The 20,447-nt window shown below is 49.9% G+C and overlaps 3 protein-coding genes across 10 annotated transcripts in view; 1 reads left to right on the forward strand and 2 right to left on the reverse strand.

Annotated features, from left to right (window-relative positions):
- Positions 1-2,907: 2,907 nt before the first annotated feature.
- Positions 2,908-15,235, reverse strand: NFS1 (NFS1 cysteine desulfurase). The gene is made up of 13 exons (XM_050313902.1): positions 15,101-15,235; positions 14,935-15,002; positions 14,074-14,190; positions 12,718-12,801; positions 12,091-12,243; positions 11,878-11,971; positions 9,978-10,112; positions 8,471-8,628; positions 7,034-7,139; positions 6,818-6,899; positions 5,357-5,440; positions 5,141-5,230; positions 2,908-4,654 (listed from the first exon to the last, which is right to left on the reverse strand). Exons 1-13 carry the CDS (start codon positions 15,216-15,218, stop codon positions 4,591-4,593), a joined length of 1,353 nt encoding a protein of 450 aa, XP_050169859.1. The 5' UTR covers positions 15,219-15,235; the 3' UTR covers positions 2,908-4,590.
- A 54-nt stretch (positions 15,236-15,289) lies between these two features.
- ROMO1 (reactive oxygen species modulator 1) lies at positions 15,290-17,416 on the forward strand. Its single transcript, XM_050313440.1, has 3 exons — positions 15,290-15,338; positions 15,687-15,817; positions 17,225-17,416. Exons 2-3 carry the CDS (start codon positions 15,687-15,689, stop codon positions 17,331-17,333), a joined length of 240 nt encoding a protein of 79 aa, XP_050169397.1. The 5' UTR covers positions 15,290-15,338; the 3' UTR covers positions 17,334-17,416.
- Positions 17,417-18,852: 1,436 nt separating this feature from the next.
- The window catches only part of RBM39 (RNA binding motif protein 39), a 28,969-nt gene continuing 27,374 nt past the window's right edge, over positions 18,853-20,447 (reverse strand). For all 8 annotated transcript variants that reach the window (XM_050313433.1, XM_050313432.1, XM_050313434.1 and 5 more), the window contains 2 exons: positions 19,944-20,022; positions 18,853-19,852 (listed from right to left, as the gene is read on the reverse strand). In XM_050313433.1, the coding sequence (XP_050169390.1) occupies positions 19,752-19,852; positions 19,944-20,022 (180 nt within the window). In that variant the 3' untranslated portion in view covers positions 18,853-19,751. The remainder of the gene's footprint in view (positions 19,853-19,943; positions 20,023-20,447) is intronic.

The following is a 20,447-nucleotide window of genomic DNA, read 5'->3' on the forward strand; positions in this document are numbered from 1 at the left end:
GAGAAGGAACAAAATCCTGTACTGGTATTACTACCAGTATTAGTGTTAGGAGCGTGCCAGGTGGCCTAGAGTACCAAAGAAGAGTCAGCAGCACGATGCAGTTAGTTACCAATAGCAGGGGGAAAGTGTCTGTGGAAAGCAAAGCACTGATAGGCAGAAGATTAAAGGACAGGGATCATGAGTAACAGTGCCCAGTGTGATGCCTGTAACCTGCATGTGGGGGAAGGCAGGCAGAGAAAAAAATGCATTAGAAAAGAATAGGATTTGCCTTTATTAGGTACTAGGAAACCATTTGGAGCACACTAATTTATCTGTCTCCTCCACCTAAACCAAAGCTGAAGAAGGGCAAGAAAATTTACACAGGACATTTTAAAGTAAAGCTCACTGATGCCTCCCAGAAATACTCCCTGCATTTCTCATCCCCACCTCTACTTAAAACCTGCCAGCCAGCTATGATGTCCCTTATTGATCCTGTGCAGTTACTCTTTAGAATCAAATGCCTGGTTGGTTTTGCTGTGCCTACTCAGCACAGAACCCCTCTGATTGCTCATTAGTATGAGCTTTGCTTCTTACAAGAGCATCTTGTACCAGCCTTTTTTGTGACTCTGATTTGGACAGATCAGCTGTCAGAGGGACCAGTCCTCCCAGCCACTCAAGCTTGTCTGTTTTAAAAACTGGCATTTGCTTCCTTGCAGTGCAGGACTTTATTCAGCAGCCTGAAATGTCATCAAAGCTGTCCATGGTAGAGAAGAGATCTCTTAGGGCAGCTTCCTGGGACTCAGCCTTGGGAAACTGTATCATTTCAAAGCACAGGGCACACATGTTAGCAGAAACAATTGGACTGGACACAGTTGGCCCATGAGTGACATCACAGCAGACAGAGAACTGCCAGACAGTCAGTCAGGCAGGTGTAGTTCCCCAGGTCTTATTTCCCATTTAAAAAATGGGGGCTATGTTTTCCATTTTCCAGTCACTGAAAACTTCACTGGACTGCCACAGCTTTCAAACTGATGGATAGGGATCAGCCAGTTCCTTCAGGACCCACAGCTCCTCGTGGACTTGTGCACCTTCAGGTTCCTTGAATGGTCTCGATTTTCTCCTGCAGGAGAGGTTCTTCATTCCCACAGTCCCTGCCTCTGCCCTCTGTGAGTCGGGGGGTGTGGCTGGAGAACTTGCCAGTTGAGACCAAAGCAAAAGTCTGTGAGTACCTCAGCCTGTTCCACGTCCCAGTAAAACACACCTCTTGTTTGTTCCAGAGAGGACCATGTTTCCCTGCTCTTCATTTGCTCAGTGAGGTGTCTATAGAAGCTTGTCTTACTGCCCTTGATTTAATCCCACCAGGGCTTTAGCTTTCCTAACCTGATTCCTGGTTGGTTGAACTATCTCTCTGTACTCCTCCCGGGCTAATTGTCCTCACTTCCACCTTCTGCATCCTTCCCTTTTGTGTTTGAGTTGGTCCAGGAGCTCCTTGTTCATCCGTGCAGGCCTCCTGGTGTTTCTGCCTGACTTCTGCTTCGTTGGGATGCATCACTTCTGAGCTTGGAAGAGGTGATCCTTGAGTATCAACCAGCTTCCCTGGACTCCTCTTCCCTCCAGGGCTTTATCCTACAGACTCTACCAAGCAGATCCCTGGAGTCCAAAGTCTGCTCCCCTGAAGTCCAGGGCATTGAGTCCAGGGCATCCTCACTGCCCCAAGGATCTCACACTGCCCCGTTTCATGGTCAGTGCAGCCCAGGCCTGTCCTCACAGGTAATAAGGTGGCATAGTCCCCATCCTCCTTGGCTCCTCCATCACTTGGAGAAGCAAGTTGGCATCCACACCTTCCAGGAATCTCCCGGATTGCCTGTGCCCTGCTGGGTTGCCCCCCCAGTGTCAGGGTGGTTGAAGTCCCCTGCAAGGACCAGGGCTTGTGAACATGACAACGTTCCTGTTTGTCTGTAGAGGGCCTTGTTGGCTCAGTCTCCCTGGTCAGGTGGCCTGTACTAGATTCCCACCTCTCCCTGATAGCTGATGTCACCTATCCCTCCCTTTAATCCCTAACTCTTTAGTCAGCTCCTCATCCATCCCCAGGTGGAGCCCCAGGCACTCCAGCTGCTCAGACACAGGGGAAGGGATCTTCTTCTTCTCTCCTGCCTGTCCTTCCTGAAGAGCCTGTGTGTTCCATTCCAGCCCTGCAGCCACAGGAGCCATCCCACCACCTGTCCCTGTTGCTGATGAGATCACAGCCCTGCACGGCTCTCACTCCTCTTGTTCATTCCCCAGGGGATGTTCCTCTGCACAGACATTTAAGTGGCCTCCCCTTCCCACCCCCACGAGGCCGCTGAATTCCCATGTTCTACCGTTCCAGCTGCTCTTCTGGGACCTGGGACCCCTCTCCAGGCTCTGGAGATGCCACTGGCATCAAAATGGGATGCATGGAGGATCCCCTCCAGCAAAGGCTTTAAGTGCACTCAGTGGGGTAAACTGGATGTTCCTCCTTGCCGTTACTTCTTCCTGTCATGGAGAAAAGTACCTCCACTATACATTTTTATCATCTTGTCCCATAAACGTCTTCAAACAAACATTTGTTACCACTATGAATGAGTTTCCCAAAACTTTACATGTAGAATTTGTACTTTAGATCTTGGCACATCAGAAGTGCTCAGAATCTGCAAGATTCGGGGCTCCCTTTCCTCAAAATAATCACATTTTAGGCTATTTGAGTTTTAAAAAAAAAATTAGCCCTGATCACGCACAGAGTTTGAGAAGAATGACACTTCAAAAGTCAAATGTAATCTTGCTGACAGTTTGCAGAAAGTCAGTTTATCCTTCCCTGTTCCCCAATGAAAGCTGCAATTTAGCAACTTACTGGTGGTGCTGCAAGGTTCCCCCAGAAAGGTGCATCAGAAAAGACTGACAGTAGCCAACTTTAAGTCTTACCTATAATTTTTTTATCATTCTTGAAAGACAAAGAACAATTTCATCAACATACAGTTCTAAAACATGCTGGGAAAGCGTTACCACATGCTTAATCCAGAAAATATATATGGCCCAAAGATAAAAGAGAGTCCATACAACACTGCTAAAACCTATTTATGCACATATTTTAAAAATGTGATGAAATATAAGGTGCCAGCACTACAACAGTAAAACTGCTAAAGCTAATAATTTCAAATAGAACAACTGAGGATTAGCTTTCCATTACAAACTACTAAATCTGTCCTTAGTAACAAAAAAAAAAGCACAAGCTTCTGTAACACAATCCACCTTGTGAGACTCAGCTTTGGCTTTTACACAACACAGTTGATCCTCGAGGTAGATTCCATCCCCAAGAGAAGGTACTGTCCACGGGGTGCATCAAACACAGCATCCATCAATCACACAACTCACTTGAGAGCTGCTTGCTTGTGCACTGAAAGAAAGGCACTTTGTCATCCAGGCTTCAGTTCTCTACTGGAAAGATCACCAAAGGTAAGAGAGGAGAAACACTGCTATGAATTAATCTCATCAAACCCTTTTTAACAGACACTTCCCCAGCACGTGCAGGGAATGCATTCCCATCTCCAGTCAGACAGCACAGTCTGTGAGACAGAGAAGCTCCAAAGCCACCTGTTATCCCAGACAAGATGTGCAGGCTCAGCTGGGCACAGCTCCCTGCACTGACAGAGGCCAAGGGCCCACGGGCAAACCAAGTAACACCAAAGGACTCACGACAAGGGGAGAAAAAAACAACAAAAAAACCCACAAACCCCACAAACTTCAGACACTGCACCGTGTCTGCTCTCCCCACCACCTCCACCACTCGTGCTCCCACCAAACCGCTGCTGCCACCAAAGCTGACATGGCCTGCCTATCCCCTCCCCCAGCCAGGTCAGTTTGCTTTCTTTACTTAGGTAAAATTGCATGGAAAAAAACCACTGGAGGGGACAGCAAAAGTGCATCATGATTGTATCAATCATAAACTCCAGAACACAGAAGGATCGTTGGGATTAATGCACACACACACACACACACAAGATAAAACCCAGGAAAAACAGCCCAAAATACTTAATTTCAGAAGAAAATTGTTCTTAACTGCACATACAACTTATCTGTGAAGGCACATAGCCACACTGAGAAATCCCTTTCCTCTAGAGATGCCAAGCATCTTCCTATTTAGAACTTCCAGCAGTACAGGACAAAAGAGGCAAAGCCCAACGGCTGGGCAGGACACCCCCCTCAAACACAGCAAACGGGCACCAGGTCTGTGCTGCAAACACAACAACGACTCGGGATGAGTTACACTGAGAAGCAACAACCCCTTGCCAGGATTACACTGGCCTGGGAGGAACCTGCTGATTGAATCTTCTCAGAAAATACACTCCCAAATAAATCACGTTTTCGCAAAAACTTCTGTGTGTCGGTGGAAACGCAGTGGGTGTTGGATCAGCCTGCCTTTCTCCATGATAAAGACTAGTTTCATTTTTGGCTTCTTAAGACTTTGTGATCAGAAAGCACAGTTCTCCCATCAAACTGCAAGTGTCAGAAAACAGAAGTGCTGCATAATTTGCTCAAGAATGTACAGAAAAATACATTTTAATCCACATCTAGTCCATGGATAGTGACGTTTTCTCAGTGCTGAGTCCACTTAATGCTTTTGAGGTCAATGCCATCCTGCACCATTTCCCAGAGGGGGCTGTGAAGAAAGCAGAAAAATGAGGGCTACCCAAAATGCAGACGACATCATCAACGACAATAACCAGACAATTTGGTCAATTACACAAGCAATCAGGAGGTATCTCTGCCCAGGCTCAGCCCTCACATTTTCACTGTCCAGATGAGTCACGACTCTTTCAGAATAAACCAACTTGTCGATACAGTAACTCAGTAATGCCACCTCTGCATTAGAACCTTCTAGGTACTGCCCTACGTGCCTGCCCTACTCGTATTCTTTCTCTGACAAGGGCAGGATCTGTGAAAAGGTTTGATTTCAGCTTTGTTTCCTTCCCAGTGTGTCTCTACTGTTAAGATCAGGCCCGTCACCCGCTCTGGGGACACCGCTTGCTGATTTACAGAAACACCACCAGATTTTTGAAGCAAACCATTACTTCCAACTAAATCCAACTCTCCCCATGATTATGACCCCTAAGAAGTCCTGGTGTTCAGTGAGAGGATGGCTCACCTCATTTCCCTCAGCCTCTTCACGTGCTGGATGCACTTCTGCACTGTGTAATCCACTTCTTCTTCTGTAGTGAAACGGCCAATGCCAAACCTAAACCAAAGCAAAACCAGTTAGGACCACAATAATGTGCACGTGGAGGGGTGGAACAAATCCACCACCTGCTTCAATCAGAACAGAAGAACACGAGGAAACAGCGGGGCAGCCCAATCCACACACCTTATGGACGAGTGAGCCAAGTCCTCGTCCGTTCCGATCGCCCGCAGAACGTACGAAGGCTCCAGAGAGGCTGAGGTGCAAGCACTGGGAAAGGGAAGGCAGGGAAACATCACACTGCTGTTCTCAGGCACATCCTACACTGAAGTAACACTGCACTAACCTCCTCCAACAAAGAACACCTCACTTACAGATGTTTCTTATCACTGTGACTCTTTACAACAACCTGTATCAGCTTCCCCGGCCTCTCAGAAACCACCCTAATACAAGCAAGAGAAGTGATATTTCTGCTGATGAAGAAAAAAGGAATAGAAGGGGCAGGCATTAAAGGGAAATGGGGGTAATAAATTAGGAGCATTAAGGTAAGGAGAGAGAACACAGATAATGCAGCAAGAATGAACACAATGCCACACAGAGGCAGGGGGAATGCAGATTAGGAGGTAGCTGAAAGGCTGTGAAAAAAAGACAAAGGAGCCAAGACAGAACTATCCAGAGAAGGTAACACACCAGGCACATAAGGAAAAAGAAAGACTTCACAAGCTGCTGTTTGGCAGCAGAACAAATAAATGAAAAACAGTGCACAGAGGAATCCAGAGCAAGATGATCCAGTTACAGCTGCCTGTAGAGAAAACTTTCACCTTGAAGCAGTAGGGAAAACTGGTTATGTCCTGGGACTCAGTTTTAACAGGCAGCCACATGCAGCACAAATCAGAGCTGTTTGCAGCTCCCTGGTGCACAAAGCAGAGACTCAGAAGAGATCTTCACATGACACAGGTCAGACACAGGCATGTGCAGACTTGTTCTCCCTGTTCCTCGTGCCAACCTGTTTCTAATTAGGATATGCTGACTGCTTTGTTCTCAAAGGTGAGGGAAGGAAGGATGCGGCATCCTCACACTCCACTCCCATCATCATGAACATCAGGAGTGCCTTGATAACAGAGAGGTTACTCATCACTCCTGTAGTCAGCAGAACTCCATAAAAGCAAATGCCATTTTCTTTGTGCTGTTGCATTTAACACAGGGACTGTGAGCTGATTTAACTCAGATACTTGCCCAGCCTCACGAGAGTGCAGTTAAATCCTGCTGAAGGACAGAAGCTGCTCAAATGCTGGTGGCCTTTAGAATGACAGAATCACCAATACAAGCCAAGGCTACTCAGATCACAGGTAATCAGTCTGCAAGGCTGGGGCTGGCAGGTAGGAATTTGTAGGTTGGTTTTTGTGGGGTGGGTTTGTTTTGCTTGTGGTTTTGTTTGGTTTTTTCTTTCAGGATGAGTAAATTTGACCTTCAGTAGAAATGTGCCCCTTAAATACCACCTTAGAATGCAATCAATGCCAGGCTGACTCATTAACCAATATGCAAATATGGGGCACAGAAGAGACCATTCCTTAGCCTTTACCTCCATTAGCAGATGCTGTTTGCTCTCCAAAACATACTGCTACCCTTCCCATACCATCCACCTACCTTCCTGAAGACAGAGCCACATCTTTCAGAGCCATCAGAAGACTCTCTCCCTCTACATATGCAAAAGATAAATTGATGCATCCTATGTAGAAATAAATGAAATAGAAAAAAAAAATCCATCAACTGACACCTCAGGCAAATCCTGCCCTGCATCACCTGAATTTTCAGCCCTGGCCATGAGCACCGAGGCCCAGGCAGCTCGGAGGGCTCCGTTACCTGGGTAGCGATGCTCCCGGTCCCCGTTCATCACCACGTCAGGCACTTCACTCATTATTTTCGTCACCAGTCGCTCTGCCAGTTGTGAGACTCGTTTGTGGTCATACTAACAAAGAAACCAGAGGAGACCCACGTAAGAAAGTGGCCATCCTGACCCCGCTCAAACTGCTGCGTGTCACCGGCTGTGAGCACCCCTGGGGAACTGGGGTTGGCCAGGCAGGGTAAAAAAACACAGCTGAAACAAACTGGCAAACTTTGCCTACCCTAAAGAAAATAACCACCTGGCTCCTGGCTAGCTCAGTCTTCAAAGGTGCCACAAACCACGCAGAAAGATCTACACATACAAGCTGCCAAACTGCCTTTCACAAAAGCAGAGAGCTGTGTTTAAAGCCAAGTTAGGCAATGCACAACACAATGCATTTTGCACCACAAGAAAGGGCACCTATTATTGCAAGTTGCTCCTTATTCCCCAGCTCTCCAACTGTACCAGAGAGATGGACTCACACAGCAGTGTGAGCTCAGCTCTTTCCAGCAGTAACCTGCCCAGTGAGAACTGCCCTCGTGCAGCGTCTTGTTCTGCACTGAAGAGTGAGGTCACCAGCACTGAGAGCGCAGCAAGGTTTGGGATCAGCCCTAGTACACAGAACCAGCCACAGGAGCACAGCACAATTCATGCTTGTTGGCACACTTCACAAAGCTTTAGAGGAAAACCAGGCTATCAGTTGATTTAGAAATGCCAGGACTCTGCCTGGCAAGGAAGAGAATCCAGAGCTGAGGCTTGTGCAGAATTTGGACTCTGTAGGCTCTTGGCCTCAGCTTCCACAACCGCCCAGCTCAGATTGTGAATTCTGCCTGTGTCCTGGGAGGAAGCTTGATCCTATGTGTGCAGATATCTGGCCCGTGCATCCCACTGGCACTGTCCTGAAGGATTTTTACATTACATTGGTGCCCACAAACCAACGTAGCAGCCCACAGAGGCTCAGACACCAGACCTAGCAAATAAACTTTACTGCCCAAGCCAGGAAAAAAGAAAATCAATTCTTCGTTGCAAAGCTGCAGAGAACTTGAACTTACCTATTATAGGTACAATAATGGACTAGGAAGGTTTATCTTTTCAATACACATTATATAAACATGACTTATCATTTCAGAGATGCTGCTAATGCCTGTGTGAAGTGAGTAAAAGCACATAAAGCTGTATTTCACTAGAACTATCACCTTTTTCCTTTTTCAAGAAGAAAGAAACTTTAGAAAGAACTTCCAATTACCCAAAAACACCCTTGAAGCTGTCAAAACATTAAGTTCACTTAATGCTAAAGCATGAGAAGCAAATTTAATTGAGGCACATGGACACGAGAAGACCTAAGGAATCCAAGCCCTAAGCACTGCTGTTGTATCATTTTCTGGAACCCAGGACAAGTACCTTCTTGCACATACCTCCATCTCCTGCTGTGCCACCTCACAGGCTGCCCCCAGGCCCACTGCCAGAGGGGTGGGCACGGTCCCAGAGCGCAGCCCCCTCTCCTGGCCTCCCCCACTCTGCAGGGGCTCCAGCCGGACGCGCGGGCGGCGGCGAACGTACAGAGCACCGACCCCTTGGGAACAAGGAGAGCTGTTTTACCACGTGCCCACAGCTCTGAAATCATACACAGGGACTCCAAGGCTTGCTCACAGTCCTTATTTCCCCAGCAAACACACATCTGGACACTTAACTGGAGAAAAATGTAGTAAACAAGTACAGAGTAGTATTACTTTCTATGAAATGGTGTCTGTTCCCACTGCTCTCGTTCAGGCTGCCAGAGCTTCAGCCATGGGAGCTCAGGTTTTGCACTGTGCTTCAGCTACCCATGGACTCTTCACTTCCCTTCCTTCCCACAGTTCCCATGCACAGCTGAAGTTCATCCCCTTGCAATCAAGTTTTTAAGTGCAGGTATCTCATTCACTGATAAAGTTCCCTTACTGACTTCCAACTCCTTTCCCTGGATTACCAGGCCCACACCAGTCCCAGGAGTTCTCTCCCTTTCTTCTCATTAGGAAGACTCAGCAGTGGTAGCAATTTGCAGTGGGCAGATTAGATGAGCCAGTTTTGACAGCCAGTCAATCTCACCCTCTCCTTGGCTAGAAACCCAATTGTCATATGCCCTGGTGCTCCTACTGAGTGACTGTCACACGGAAAGAACAGCTGCAAATTCCAGCCACAATAAATTGTGAAAATTTATGTCTGTCATTTGTCCAAAGCTACTGGCTGAGAACTTAGTCCTTGTCTAGAGATAACATCTTCAGCTCTCAGGAGAGCTTGCACAGAAAAAAAGACATTCTGCAAAACAACAACTTTGCCTTTTCTCAGAATACAGCAAACCTGATTTCTGGCTTTCTACACCCACTGTCACAAACTAAATGGACCGTGACAGCAATAACACCTGGACTTTTAGTATTTGGGAGCCAACCAGAAAATCCATAGCTGGATTTTAAACCCCATTCTCCAAAGAAGAACACACAAATGAAGTTGTGGGAAAGAAGCCATTGGAAGTAGAAAACAATCAAAATCCCTAAGAATTTAAACTTTCCAGTTATCTTTTGGTCTCCTCATTGCAAGGAGGACACATTTGTGTCTAAACTTTGCCCTATAACCCAAAGATTGCAGTTCAACCATTTCAGCACCAGTTCTGCCTCACACCAAGCTCCTGAGAAGGCACTGCTGCAAAGCTGCATTAGACACCACAGTTTCTTCCTTCAGTGAAGCCACCTCAACCCACCAGCCCTGAAGATCCACTTGCTGCAGCAGTGCCTGAGCTGCTCCAAAGCCTACCCGACACTGGTCTGAGAATGGTTTTCTCCAGGTTCAGTAACTATGACCATGTCAAACAGCTCTGCCTTCACACCTTGTGCAGTTAGCTTAGGTTAGGCATGGAAACAATCCCCCAGAAAGCCCTTCAGTGAGTACCTTTTGGCCCATAAATTTTATGGCCACTGATGCTCATCAGATCAATTTTCATGTCGTTGACATCCATAGGAATTTTACCGATTGCCTGTGCAGCATCCGTGTGGAAGAAAACCTTCCGCTCCCGGCACATCTCACCTGCAGCAAAGACACCGAGGCAAACCCGCGTTATCCAACTGCCACGATCCCAAGGATTCCAACAATGCACCTAAAGCATCAGTGAGGGACCAGTTCTGAGGTGACAAAGGACTGTGATGTTTCCTTTACAGGGAAGTGGCTAAAGCTGTGCAGGGACTGCTGCAGCTGATGCCTTGGCACAGGTTTAGGCAGGCAAGACTGTGGTGAATTCCTTCAGCTGAGAAGTTAAAAAGTCTACTGCTCTTAAGAAGGGAGATTGTTTCCAAACTCACACCTACCAAGTTTAAGAACAAATGGTTGCAGGAGACATCTAAGTTTGCACACAGAGATGACTCCACAGCTGGACAAAACTGGTTTTTTGATTCTTTTTCTTCCCAACACCACTCCACTATAAGCTAGCCTTACTTTCACATTTTTATTTGCCAAGTATTTTTATGTCATTTCCCCTACTCTCAAAGTTTTGCAATGCTCAGCCTTGAAAACGTTCTCAGAATTGTCACTAGTCCTCACACATGCTCATTGTTACCACCTGAGCCTGTCACCAATGTTTTCACACGTGCTGCTTTTGGTAGAGTTAACTTTCTTCCCAGTGGCTGGGATGGGGCTGTGTTTTGGATTTGTGCTGAACACAGGGTTGATAATACAGTGTTGTTGTTGTTATTGCTGAGCAGGGCTTACACAGAGCCAAGGTCTTTTCTGCTTCTCGTACTGCCCCACGTACAGCCAAGGGCCCAGAGTGACCCAAGGGATATTCCAGACCACATGACATCAGTATATAAAGCTGGGGGGAAGGGGGGATGTTTACAGTGAAGGTGTTTCTCTTCCCAAGTCACTGTTCCATGGGATGAGGCCCTGCTCTCCTGGAGGTGCTGAACACCTGCCCACCTGTGGGAAGCAGGGAATCAATTCCTTGTCTTGCTTTGCTTGTGTGGTGGCTTTTGCTTTCCCCATTACACTGTCCTCATCTCAAGCCATGAGTTCTCTGGCTTTTACCCTTCTAATCCTATCTGGAGTGAGTGAGCAGCTGCTGGGGCTTGGGGGATGCCTGGGGTTAAAGGAGGACAGAAGGGGGGTGTGTATGTTTTGTTACTGTCATGGGAAACCCCATCAGCAACTCCCCGAGGGATCCAGGGTGTGCAGGCACCCCTTCAGCCTCCCTGCTCCAACGCCCCTGCTTCTCCAGGCTCTGCCTTCAACTGCTCTGAGCTCCCTGTCACTCCAGCTGCCTGCTCAGAGCCTGGTTCACCCCCTCCCTGCCTCCTGTTCCAGAAATCTGGCTCTTCAGCAGCCTCTTGGCCTCCAAACCAACGGTTCACGACTGTGTATGGCAATACAGGGGGGAAGGGTGCCCCTCCCTCCCCAAATCCTGCACATTTCTCCTCTTAAACCCTACAAGTGCTCAATAAACTGTCATATTATATAATCTTAATCTGGCCAGTTATTCTGTGCAATTTTTTCATCCATCATCCATTTCAGAATGAAACTGGAAACACTGCAGCTGGTCTATACAAGGCTATAATTGCTGTAGTGCTCACTGTAAAAGCAGTGAATTTTATTCTCATTTCCCTTTTAAAATCAGTTTTTATTTGGGACAGCAGTATTATTTATTTACATTATGTTTTTATTTTTAAATACTTAAATTGTTTTTTATTCCTTAACTATATTACACCTAATCTTTTGCATCAGTACCACCTGGGGATGAAATTATCCACTGCAATGAAGCAGAAGCAATTTCACTGGCATCTGGAAGCCACACAGTACTTACCAATGTCATGAATTGGCTGCTTCACTCCTATTTCATTATTCACAGTCATCACGGAAACCAAACTTGTGTCCGGCTGGAATGCAGCCTCCAGCTCCTGGTGAAAGATGCAGAGGGACAGAAGTTGTGTCACAAGGGACTCAAGGTCCTCTTGAGCATTAATTTGAAGCAAAAACCTCTTCTGTTTTCAGTTTCCGTCTGTCAGTAACAACTCACCTTCAGATCTATGAGCCCATTTTTCTGAACAGGCAGGTAGGTGATCCGGAACCCTTCTGTTTCCAAGGAGCGGCAAGAATCCAACACGCACTTGTGCTCCGTCTGGGTGGTAATTATGTGCTTCTTCCTGGACTTATAGAACCTTGCAACACCCTGTCAGGCACAATCCAGGAACAAGAAATTGGCCATCAGACCACTGAAGAAAGCCATGATTGGAAGCGAGAAATCATTACTTTGTTATAATTCATTTTACGTGGAGTCACATACACTGACAAGTCTGAGCAACCACACAGTAAAGGTTAAAACACAACTCAGTCCTTGTCAGAAAAAAGTTCCTAATCAGCATGTCCACTGTATTTCATGATGAAGATTTTAATTACATAAGCATAAATGTTGTATTTGGTGCACATAAGATAACACTGAATATTTTACACTGTCCTCAAAAACACGTCCTGTGCACTAAAACATCCCTCCATGTGTTTCCTCCACGGGTGTAACAGAGGATCACAAGGAGCAGATCCAGGAATGCAAATATTTGCTACCTACTCCATTTAAACTGTTCAAAGATGCACACAGTTCTTTAAAGCATGATTTTAGCATCATAAATAACTATCAGTATAAATTTACCTTAATTGCCATATTATTAGATTCTGTTGCACCACTGGTAAATATAATTTCCCGTGAATCAGCTCCTATTAAATCTGCAACTTGCTGTTTAAAGAGAAATACAATGTTGATTCGTTAAGAAAACATACAGTGAATTCACCACAGCAAAATACAAGCAAAGTGTTTTCAAGAATACCCCCTTGAGCCTCAAAGCTGTTACCTAACAACGTTATACTACAGGTACAATAGTCTACATATCTGCATTAATATAAAATACACAAGGAATCTCTGGTCATTGCAGGAGTGGCATTAAGGAGTAGCCTGTCATAAAAGAGATAAAAATTTTAAGTAGGCAAAACCCCATTACATATTACTTTAAAAAAAACTTACAAAGACCCAAAACCTAAGATTAGGAGAATGCTAAAATATGGAGTAGCACAACTACTGCAGCATCACAACCAAAATTCCTGAGGCATCTTTGTCCATAGAGTATTGGTTTCTGCCACTTCAGCTGCTCTAATCTCACTATTAGGGCAAGTCCAGGACAACCCTGGATGTACAGACAGAGTGGGAAGGAGGTGCTGGAGAGCTCTGGGGAAAGGGGTCAGGGGGTTTGGGCTGAGGCAGCTGGAACAGGAGCCAGCAGTGCCCTGGTAGCCCCAAAGCCCAGCCCTGTCCTGGGGGCCTCAGGCCCAGCAGGGTGAGGGGGGTCTGTCCTGCTCTGGGGCAGCCTCACCCCAATCCTGGGGCAGGTTGAGGAGCCCCTACATGTGGATATAAAGCCATTAAAGAGCACATGCAGAGGAGGCTACAAAGACAGTGCAGGGCCTTGAGGGGCCATGTGAGGAGCAGCAGAGGGCACTTGGCTTGTTCAGCTGCAGGAGACTGAGGCCAGACCTCCCTGGGGCTCTGCAGCTTCCCCAGGAGGGGCAGCTCCGATCTCTGCTCCGTGTGACCACTGGGAGGGCCTGAGGGAACGGCTGGAGCTGTGTCAGGGCAAGGTCAGGGTGGATCTCAGTGAAAGGTTCTTCCCCAGAGGGTGGTTGGCACTGAACAGGCTCCCCAGGGCAGTGGGCACGGCCCCAAGGCTGCCAGAGCTCCAGGAGGGTTTGGATGATCTCTGGGGCACAGGGTGTGACCCTTGGGAATGGGCCTGTGAAGGGTCAGGACTTAATGATCCTTGTGGGTCCCTTCCAACTCCAGATAATCTGTGATTCTATTTCTTCTTGCAATAAATCTACTAAAGCGAAGCAAAGAGGAAGCTGATAAATCCAGCCCAAAGAGAACAGGTTTTTTTCCTTCGTTGTTTTTGATGTTCTTTTGACACTGAATTTCCTTGCCAGCAGGAAAACCACGACTGTGAAGATGAAGACTCACCTTCCTCGCCTTCTCCATGGCAGCCTCGCTCTCCCAGCCATAGGCGTGGGTCCTGGAGTGGGGGTTGCCATAGTAGGCTGTCAGGTATGGGAGCATGCTGTCCAGGACTCTGGGATCCTGCAGGACACAAAGCACCCAGCCTCAGAAACAGAGCAGGAAAAGTGTCTCTGTCCCCTCTAGACATGCACCCCTACTGCAGGATCAGCAGCACGGCTGTTGCAGTGTCTTGCTTTAGCTCAGGCCAGATCTCGAAAACATGAGGTTATTTATTACACGTTACGGACAACACCAACGTCTGACAATTGTGTTCTGTGCCCTTGCATTAACCCTGATCTGCACTGAGGTGATCACAGGACGGCACCATCCGAGCAAACAGAAGCACAGCCCGGCGGGAAGGCATGTTAGAGCTCATCTTGTTCCACCCTCCTGCCGCGGGCAGGGGCACCTTCCCCCAGGCCAGGGCGTTCCGAGCCCCGGCCAACCTGGTCTTTCTTCTGAGCACAAGAAATACAAGGTCTTGAAGCGTCAGGAGAAATGACAGGCCGGTATTTTGGTCGAATTGATCTCCTGCTGCCCCTCGCAGCCGCCGCCACTCCCGCGGGGTCGGTGTGAGCCCCGCCGCCCTCCCGCCCTGCCCGGGGCTGCCCGCACTGCCCCGTGTCCCTGTGCCCGGCCTGCCCCGTGTCCTGTCCCCGCACTGCCCCGTGTCCCCGTGTCCTGTGCCCGCACTGCCCCGTGTCCCCGTGTCCTGTCCCCGCACTGCCCCGTGTCCTGTCCCCCGCCGCCCAGGGCACAGCGAGCGCTCCGGACAGAGCCGTGAGCGCGGCCCCGCGGGCTGCCCGAGCTCGGCGCGGCCCGTACCAGCGGGGTGGTGGCCTGCACGTCCATGTAGAGCGGCCGCGGGGCGCCGTCGCCATCGCCGGTTCGCCCTGAGGGGAGAAGAGCGGGGGGAGCTGCTGTCAGGGGCCGGCAGGAGCGGCGGGGCCGCCCCCGCGCCGACAGCGGCCCTGCCCGGCCGCGGCCTTACCGGGTGCCGGTGCCGGTGCCTGTCCCTGTGCCTGTCCCTTAGCCTGTCCCGGTGCCGTCCGGAGCCGCCGCGGGGCGCGGCCGGTCCCCAGCCCCGCCAGACGCCGCCACAGCAGCATGGCGGGCGGGCGCGCGCTCGGGCGGGGCCGCGCACGGGGCCGCCCCGCCCGTTCCGGCCCGTCAGGAGCGCGCCGGAAGCGGGGCCGGCGGGGCGGGCGGAGCGCGGAGCGGCCAGCGAGGTACGGGGAGCTGAGGGCGGCCCCGCCGGCACCCCCCGCACCCCCCGCGCTCCGGGACCGGCCGCCCCCAGCCCCCGCTGCGGCCTCGGGCTCCGCCAGGGCGGGCTCGCTGTGCCCCCGGGGCCGGGCCGCGGGCGCTGCTCGCGGGAGGGCACAGGGGAGGCCCCGGGACGGCCCCGCGGCGCTCGCAGGAGCTGCCCGGGGGCGAAGCGGGGCCGTCACTCCCTGCCCGTCCTTCGTGCCCGCGCAGGGTGTGCAGGGGCTCCGAGCCCGGGCCGGCCCGCCGTGGGTGTGCAGGCCTGTCCCACAAAGCCCTAAAGCCTGTGGTTTTTGTCCTTTCTTTTCCAGATGCCTGTGACCGTGGGCCCGTACGGGCAGTCGCAGCCCAGCTGCTTCGACAGAATAAAGATGGGTTTCATGATGGGCTTTGCCGTGGGCATGGCCGCAGGAGCGCTGTTCGGCACCTTCTCCTGCCTCAGGTACGCCGAGGAAATGCCACCACAGGTGGTGACAGGCGACAGCCAGGGGGAAATGGCGCTGCTGGGGCGCTGGGAGGGGAGCGGGGCTCGGCCTGTGCTGTCTGGGGGTGGAAGTTTGTCAGGGACTCCAGACTGGCCACACCGATCAGCCTTGACAGGGCGTCACTTCTGGGTCACCCCTGTGCCAGGAGGTCGCAGTTCCACAGACCTTTTCCTGACACCTGTTGGGAAGCTGAGGCTGTGGAGGATCAGCTCAGGAGGAGCTGGATGAATGGTGTGTGCAGATATGTGTGCAGCCCTCTCCTGGCCCTGCCGGTTCCCGGGGTGCTCTGCAGGCTCCCAGTGTCACTCTGCAAAGGGGCACTTACTGAACTGGCCCCGGTGTGAACTCGGAGTGTGGGTACAGCCCCACTGTGCATCAGAGAGGGACAACATTCCACCTTCCCTGGTTCTTACCAGCATGGAAACCCCACACTCACTGCTCGGGCTCCCTCTGGCACCGCTGACTGGCTTTGCACATCACCTGTGACAAGGAACCACCACAGTCAGCTCTTTCATACTTTGCACAACTCCTGCTGCTCCAGGGGTTTCACCTGTGATTAAACACAGGAGGAAAAGGCACAAAGTCTAATCCAGTGGGAGTTTGAAGTTTTCTGAGTTCCCAGAGGGTAATTTCTAAGTGTCACGCTGTTGGCAGAAAATACAGATTTAGGGGATTTAGAAGAAGCAGTTACAGTGGTTCAGCTGTACCCTTTCTGAGGGAAAATCTCATGTTTTAAGAATCAAGTGCATGCAATTCCTTAGACTCTTAAGTCACTGCAGTGCTTCAAAGCCACATATCACTAGAGCTTCTTGAGACACAATTATTTTTATTTCAGTCGGCCCTCAGGTAGGTGAGAACTGGAGAACAGAAACACCTCTGGACACTTTTCGGCCTTTCAGGTGTCTCTCATATTCCAGGAGTAAATAGGAATTTAATTTTAAGTTGGTGGCATTAAAAACACTGCCATTGCATCCAGACAGGATGGCAATACAATAGTTTGGACAACTCTCTTTGTTCTCTTGGAAGTCAAAAACTTGGACAGCAAGATTTTTTTTCTTCTCCCATATTAAGGGTATTTGGGGCACTAAGATGCAAAGCTGTTCCTGCTGTGGTGTGGCAGGAGGGTTCCACTGCAGGAGAAAATACAGGGGGGGCATTGGTGAGGGACACTCAGGAGCCCCTGCAGTAGCTCCAGCACGGGCACCACAAACTGGGGGGCAGCAGAGGTGCCACGGCACAGATTTGGGCTGAAGGACTGGTACATTTGACACCACGAGCTGGGTGTCTCCCGTGTTTTCTGCTGCTTGTCTGTGACCTGCCAGGTTTCAAGCTTCTGTATAATTCCCTGGTTTTCTTTATCCCAGGATTGGCATGAGAGGACGAGAGCTGATGGGTGGAGTTGGCAAAACGATGATGCAGAGCGGTGGGACGTTTGGGACATTCATGGCCATTGGCATGGGAATACGCTGCTAGCCTCGGGTTTGGGATGTGTCCCAGAGTGCCCCTGCCCAGCCATTCCTGCTCTGTACCATAATAAAATCTTTAGATACCTGGAAGTGAGAGCTCTTCGTGAAACGGCAAAGCCCCACCCTCCGTGCTCTGCTATTCTAAACCTGCTTTTTATGAAATTTCTACTTCCATCATTTACTCGCAAGACAATGAGAATTAATCCTCCTTTGTACTGCATTAAAGTTCCTGTTTCACAGGTGTGAGTACAGCGTACACAGGTCTCTCTGTGGCTCGGGCAGCTCCCGTTCCCACGTGGATGTGGAGCAGCTCCATTGCCTTCAAGCATTCCTGAGTCCAGAGAAGTTTACTGGGTGGCTAATTCAGATTAACAGTCAAATTCTTGTCCTCCTGCAAAAAAGGTGGGGTGGAGCCAGTCCCATTTCCGAGCTCCAGGTGACCAAGGGCATACACCCTCCTGGGACCTGGGCAGGCTGTGGGAGCTGTGCTCCCAGAAACAGAGCCTTTTCCTACAGCCTGCCTTAGCCGGCCCCAGGGTGCTCAGTGCTTCCCTGGGAGAGCTGGGAATCCCTCCCCCCATGCCCTGGCCCCGAAGCACTGCCTGCAGCAGACCTAGGAAATGGGGGTTGGTGTTGCAATCTTCCACTATTTGTCTTTTGAAACAGCTTCTTTCTGCTCCTGCCTTGGCTCTATGTGAGTGGCAGCACTGCCTGAACCAGCTCCTGCACAGCAGCCCTGACCTAGTGCAGGTGCCTTTTCCCCCATTTTTAAGGAGGAAGCAAATCCAGCACTCAAAGCCTGTTCTCAAAGCCTGCTGCTGTGGGGTCAGGCCAGAACAGCTTCTGTGACTCCCCCTGGCACTGGGGGACCAACACTGGACACTTAACAAAGCTCCAGCACAGCCAGAGAGCAGCTGTGTCACAAACCCCAGACCCTCCTGCAGGGTGTTCCTGGCCCCTCCCCACCCCTGTGCTCCCCCCGTCACCTGCTCCCAGTTCCGGGAGTGCTGGGGACAGTCCCTCGCCCCTCTGCAGCTCAGGCACAGCCACACCAGCCCTGCTGGAGAGCAGCTCATCCCACCAGTGCTCTGGGAACAGCAGCAGGATCCCTGCAGCGCCTGCCTCACCTTCCCCCAGCAGGAGGAATCTTCTCACTCAGTACTCTCCTCTGGCCAGTTTTTGGGAGTGGTTAAAAAGGCCAGGAAGGCAGGACAGGGGTAGGAAGAGCAAAGCACAGGGAGGCTCCCTGCAGAAAGCAGTGAAAGCCGAGATTCCTCCAACTGCAGGACTCTCACCCAGTTGTGAATGGTGGAGTGGAGGTGGGCAGGAGGAAGGCAGCTCTGCAATGAACTTCCAGCGGGCCTGAGGAGGGTGAGAGCTGTGCCCAGTCCTCAGCAACCACAGCTGGGGTATCTGCAGTGGTATCCCTGACATCTGCCCTTGCACAGCACCCATCACTCACTGCAGGCCTCAGCACACACTGCTTAAGTCACAGTGGGAGAACAGAGAAATAAAGCTTCATGAAGGCCTTTTTAAGAGAATTTTATTTGAGTGGTTCTTACAAAGATTGTTGCAATATGAAAGTCTTTGTTTGATAGAAATATCAAGCTGTCTTGTCAAACACACTGAAGTAACCCAAAAATATATTTCAGAGCTCACAGAGCTTAAAAAGAGCAAAGATTATATGCAACCAGAACAAAACACGTTTCTGTATTTCCTACCCCTTTTCAGCCTTGGCTGGAATCTGTCAGCTCTGCCTCACTGCACACGTGGAAACTCCTCTGGAAATGCAGAGATCGTTTTGTTTGGAAACTTAGACACACCTCACAGTATTTACAAAGAAACTTTTACAGATACATTAATCAAAAGTTACCATCAAGAAATAAAACCCTTCAATCCTTCTATTCTTACCGATTATTCAGCACAAAGCAAGCTGAGTAGCTGTCCGCAGTCAGCTTTCAGTAGCCTTTTGGATTTTCCATTTGTACAAAACACTAAATGTGTCCCTTCATCCAGTCTCTCTGTGATATTACCCTTGAGCAGATCACCCACATTTAGTGAAATGTAAAACGTCTTCGCTGCATTAAAAGAAAGGCTCGTGAAACATTAAAAATGTCATTATGTCCCATCTGCCTTTTACAGAGAACTTGTTATCTATGAGCTACTTCTCAGTTCCTACGGATCACCTTAGTCAATGTACAAGAATTACAAGGCAGAACAAGAAGTCAACAGCTTTGTATACAGTGGAAATGCTAGTTAGGGAGAATGAACACACTGCATTTCTGCTTACTTCGTTTTATTTTTAAAGGTAGCAGGAAGTGTACACAAAATGACATTAAATCCTTTCCTTTAGTTTTATCTAAATAAAAGATAACTCAATCTTCCTCCAAAAAATACCTATGTACAAAACTGACTAAATTAATCTTCATCGTCGAACGGGAACCAGTAGTTGGGTTGCAGTCATGGAGTCTGGGAAAAGGCTGTGGTACGTTGGGAGAGGTACATACGCCGCTGTGATCATTTTACCTGGGCACAGGAGCAAACAAAAACTACCATCAGTCACTGGGCACTTCTGCCAGGGCTGAGGAGCGTAGGGGTGAGAGGGTGAAACACCCACCTGCAAACCACCTCCCGTGCAGCGCGTTGACGGCCGCGATGGCAGCGGCGATCGAGGGACACTTGACGTACACATTGCCCTGTGAGACACGAGGAGGCAGCCGGTGAGGAGGGGACACGTCCATGGCTGTGCCCCAGCCAGCCCCTGGCCACACCCAGACAGGAGGAACACGGGGAAGGGGGCAGTGTCCCCACAGGCACCGCCCCACGGGAACAGTTAGGGCAGCACATCTCTCTAAGCAGGATTTCCCAAGACAGCTCAAAGGTGCACTTGATCCGCTCTCACCGAGCCCTGGGGGGCTCCTGAGAGCCCTCTAGAGGGGGGGCCCTGAAGGCTGTGAAAGAGAACAGCACACGGGGCGTGGCTGCCCCAGGGGCTGGGAGCCACTGACCTCAGCCACAGGTCCCTCTCTCCCCAGGCCAAGCTTCCAGCCCCATTCCACAAGGACCAGCACTCCCCATTCCCCAGGCCAGGAAGGACATGCAGCACTTCAAGGGAGACTGA

This window comes from Myiozetetes cayanensis, unplaced genomic scaffold, assembly GCF_022539395.1.
Source record: "Myiozetetes cayanensis isolate MyiCay16 unplaced genomic scaffold, myiCay2020 scf19, whole genome shotgun sequence".
In the NCBI taxonomy this organism is placed as follows: Eukaryota; Metazoa; Chordata; class Aves; order Passeriformes; family Tyrannidae; genus Myiozetetes; species Myiozetetes cayanensis.

Excerpts from the sequence above, each read along its gene's own strand:
- NFS1 (XM_050313902.1), bottom strand. The coding sequence starts at position 15,218 with ATGCTGCTGTGGCGGCGTCTGGCGGGGCTGGGGACCGGCCGCGCCCCG. Across the intron at positions 12,244-12,717 it reads CTAATAATATGGCAATTAAG|GGTGTTGCAAGGTTCTATAA; the intron begins GTAAATTTATAC and ends TGTGCCTGACAG. Across the intron at positions 4,655-5,140 it reads AAGAGGCTGAGGGAAATGAG|CCCCCTCTGGGAAATGGTGC; the intron begins GTGAGCCATCCT and ends CTTTCTTCACAG.
- ROMO1 (XM_050313440.1), top strand. The coding sequence starts at position 15,687 with ATGCCTGTGACCGTGGGCCCGTACGGGCAGTCGCAGCCCAGCTGCTTC. Across the intron at positions 15,818-17,224 it reads GGCACCTTCTCCTGCCTCAG|GATTGGCATGAGAGGACGAG; the intron begins GTACGCCGAGGA and ends TCTTTATCCCAG.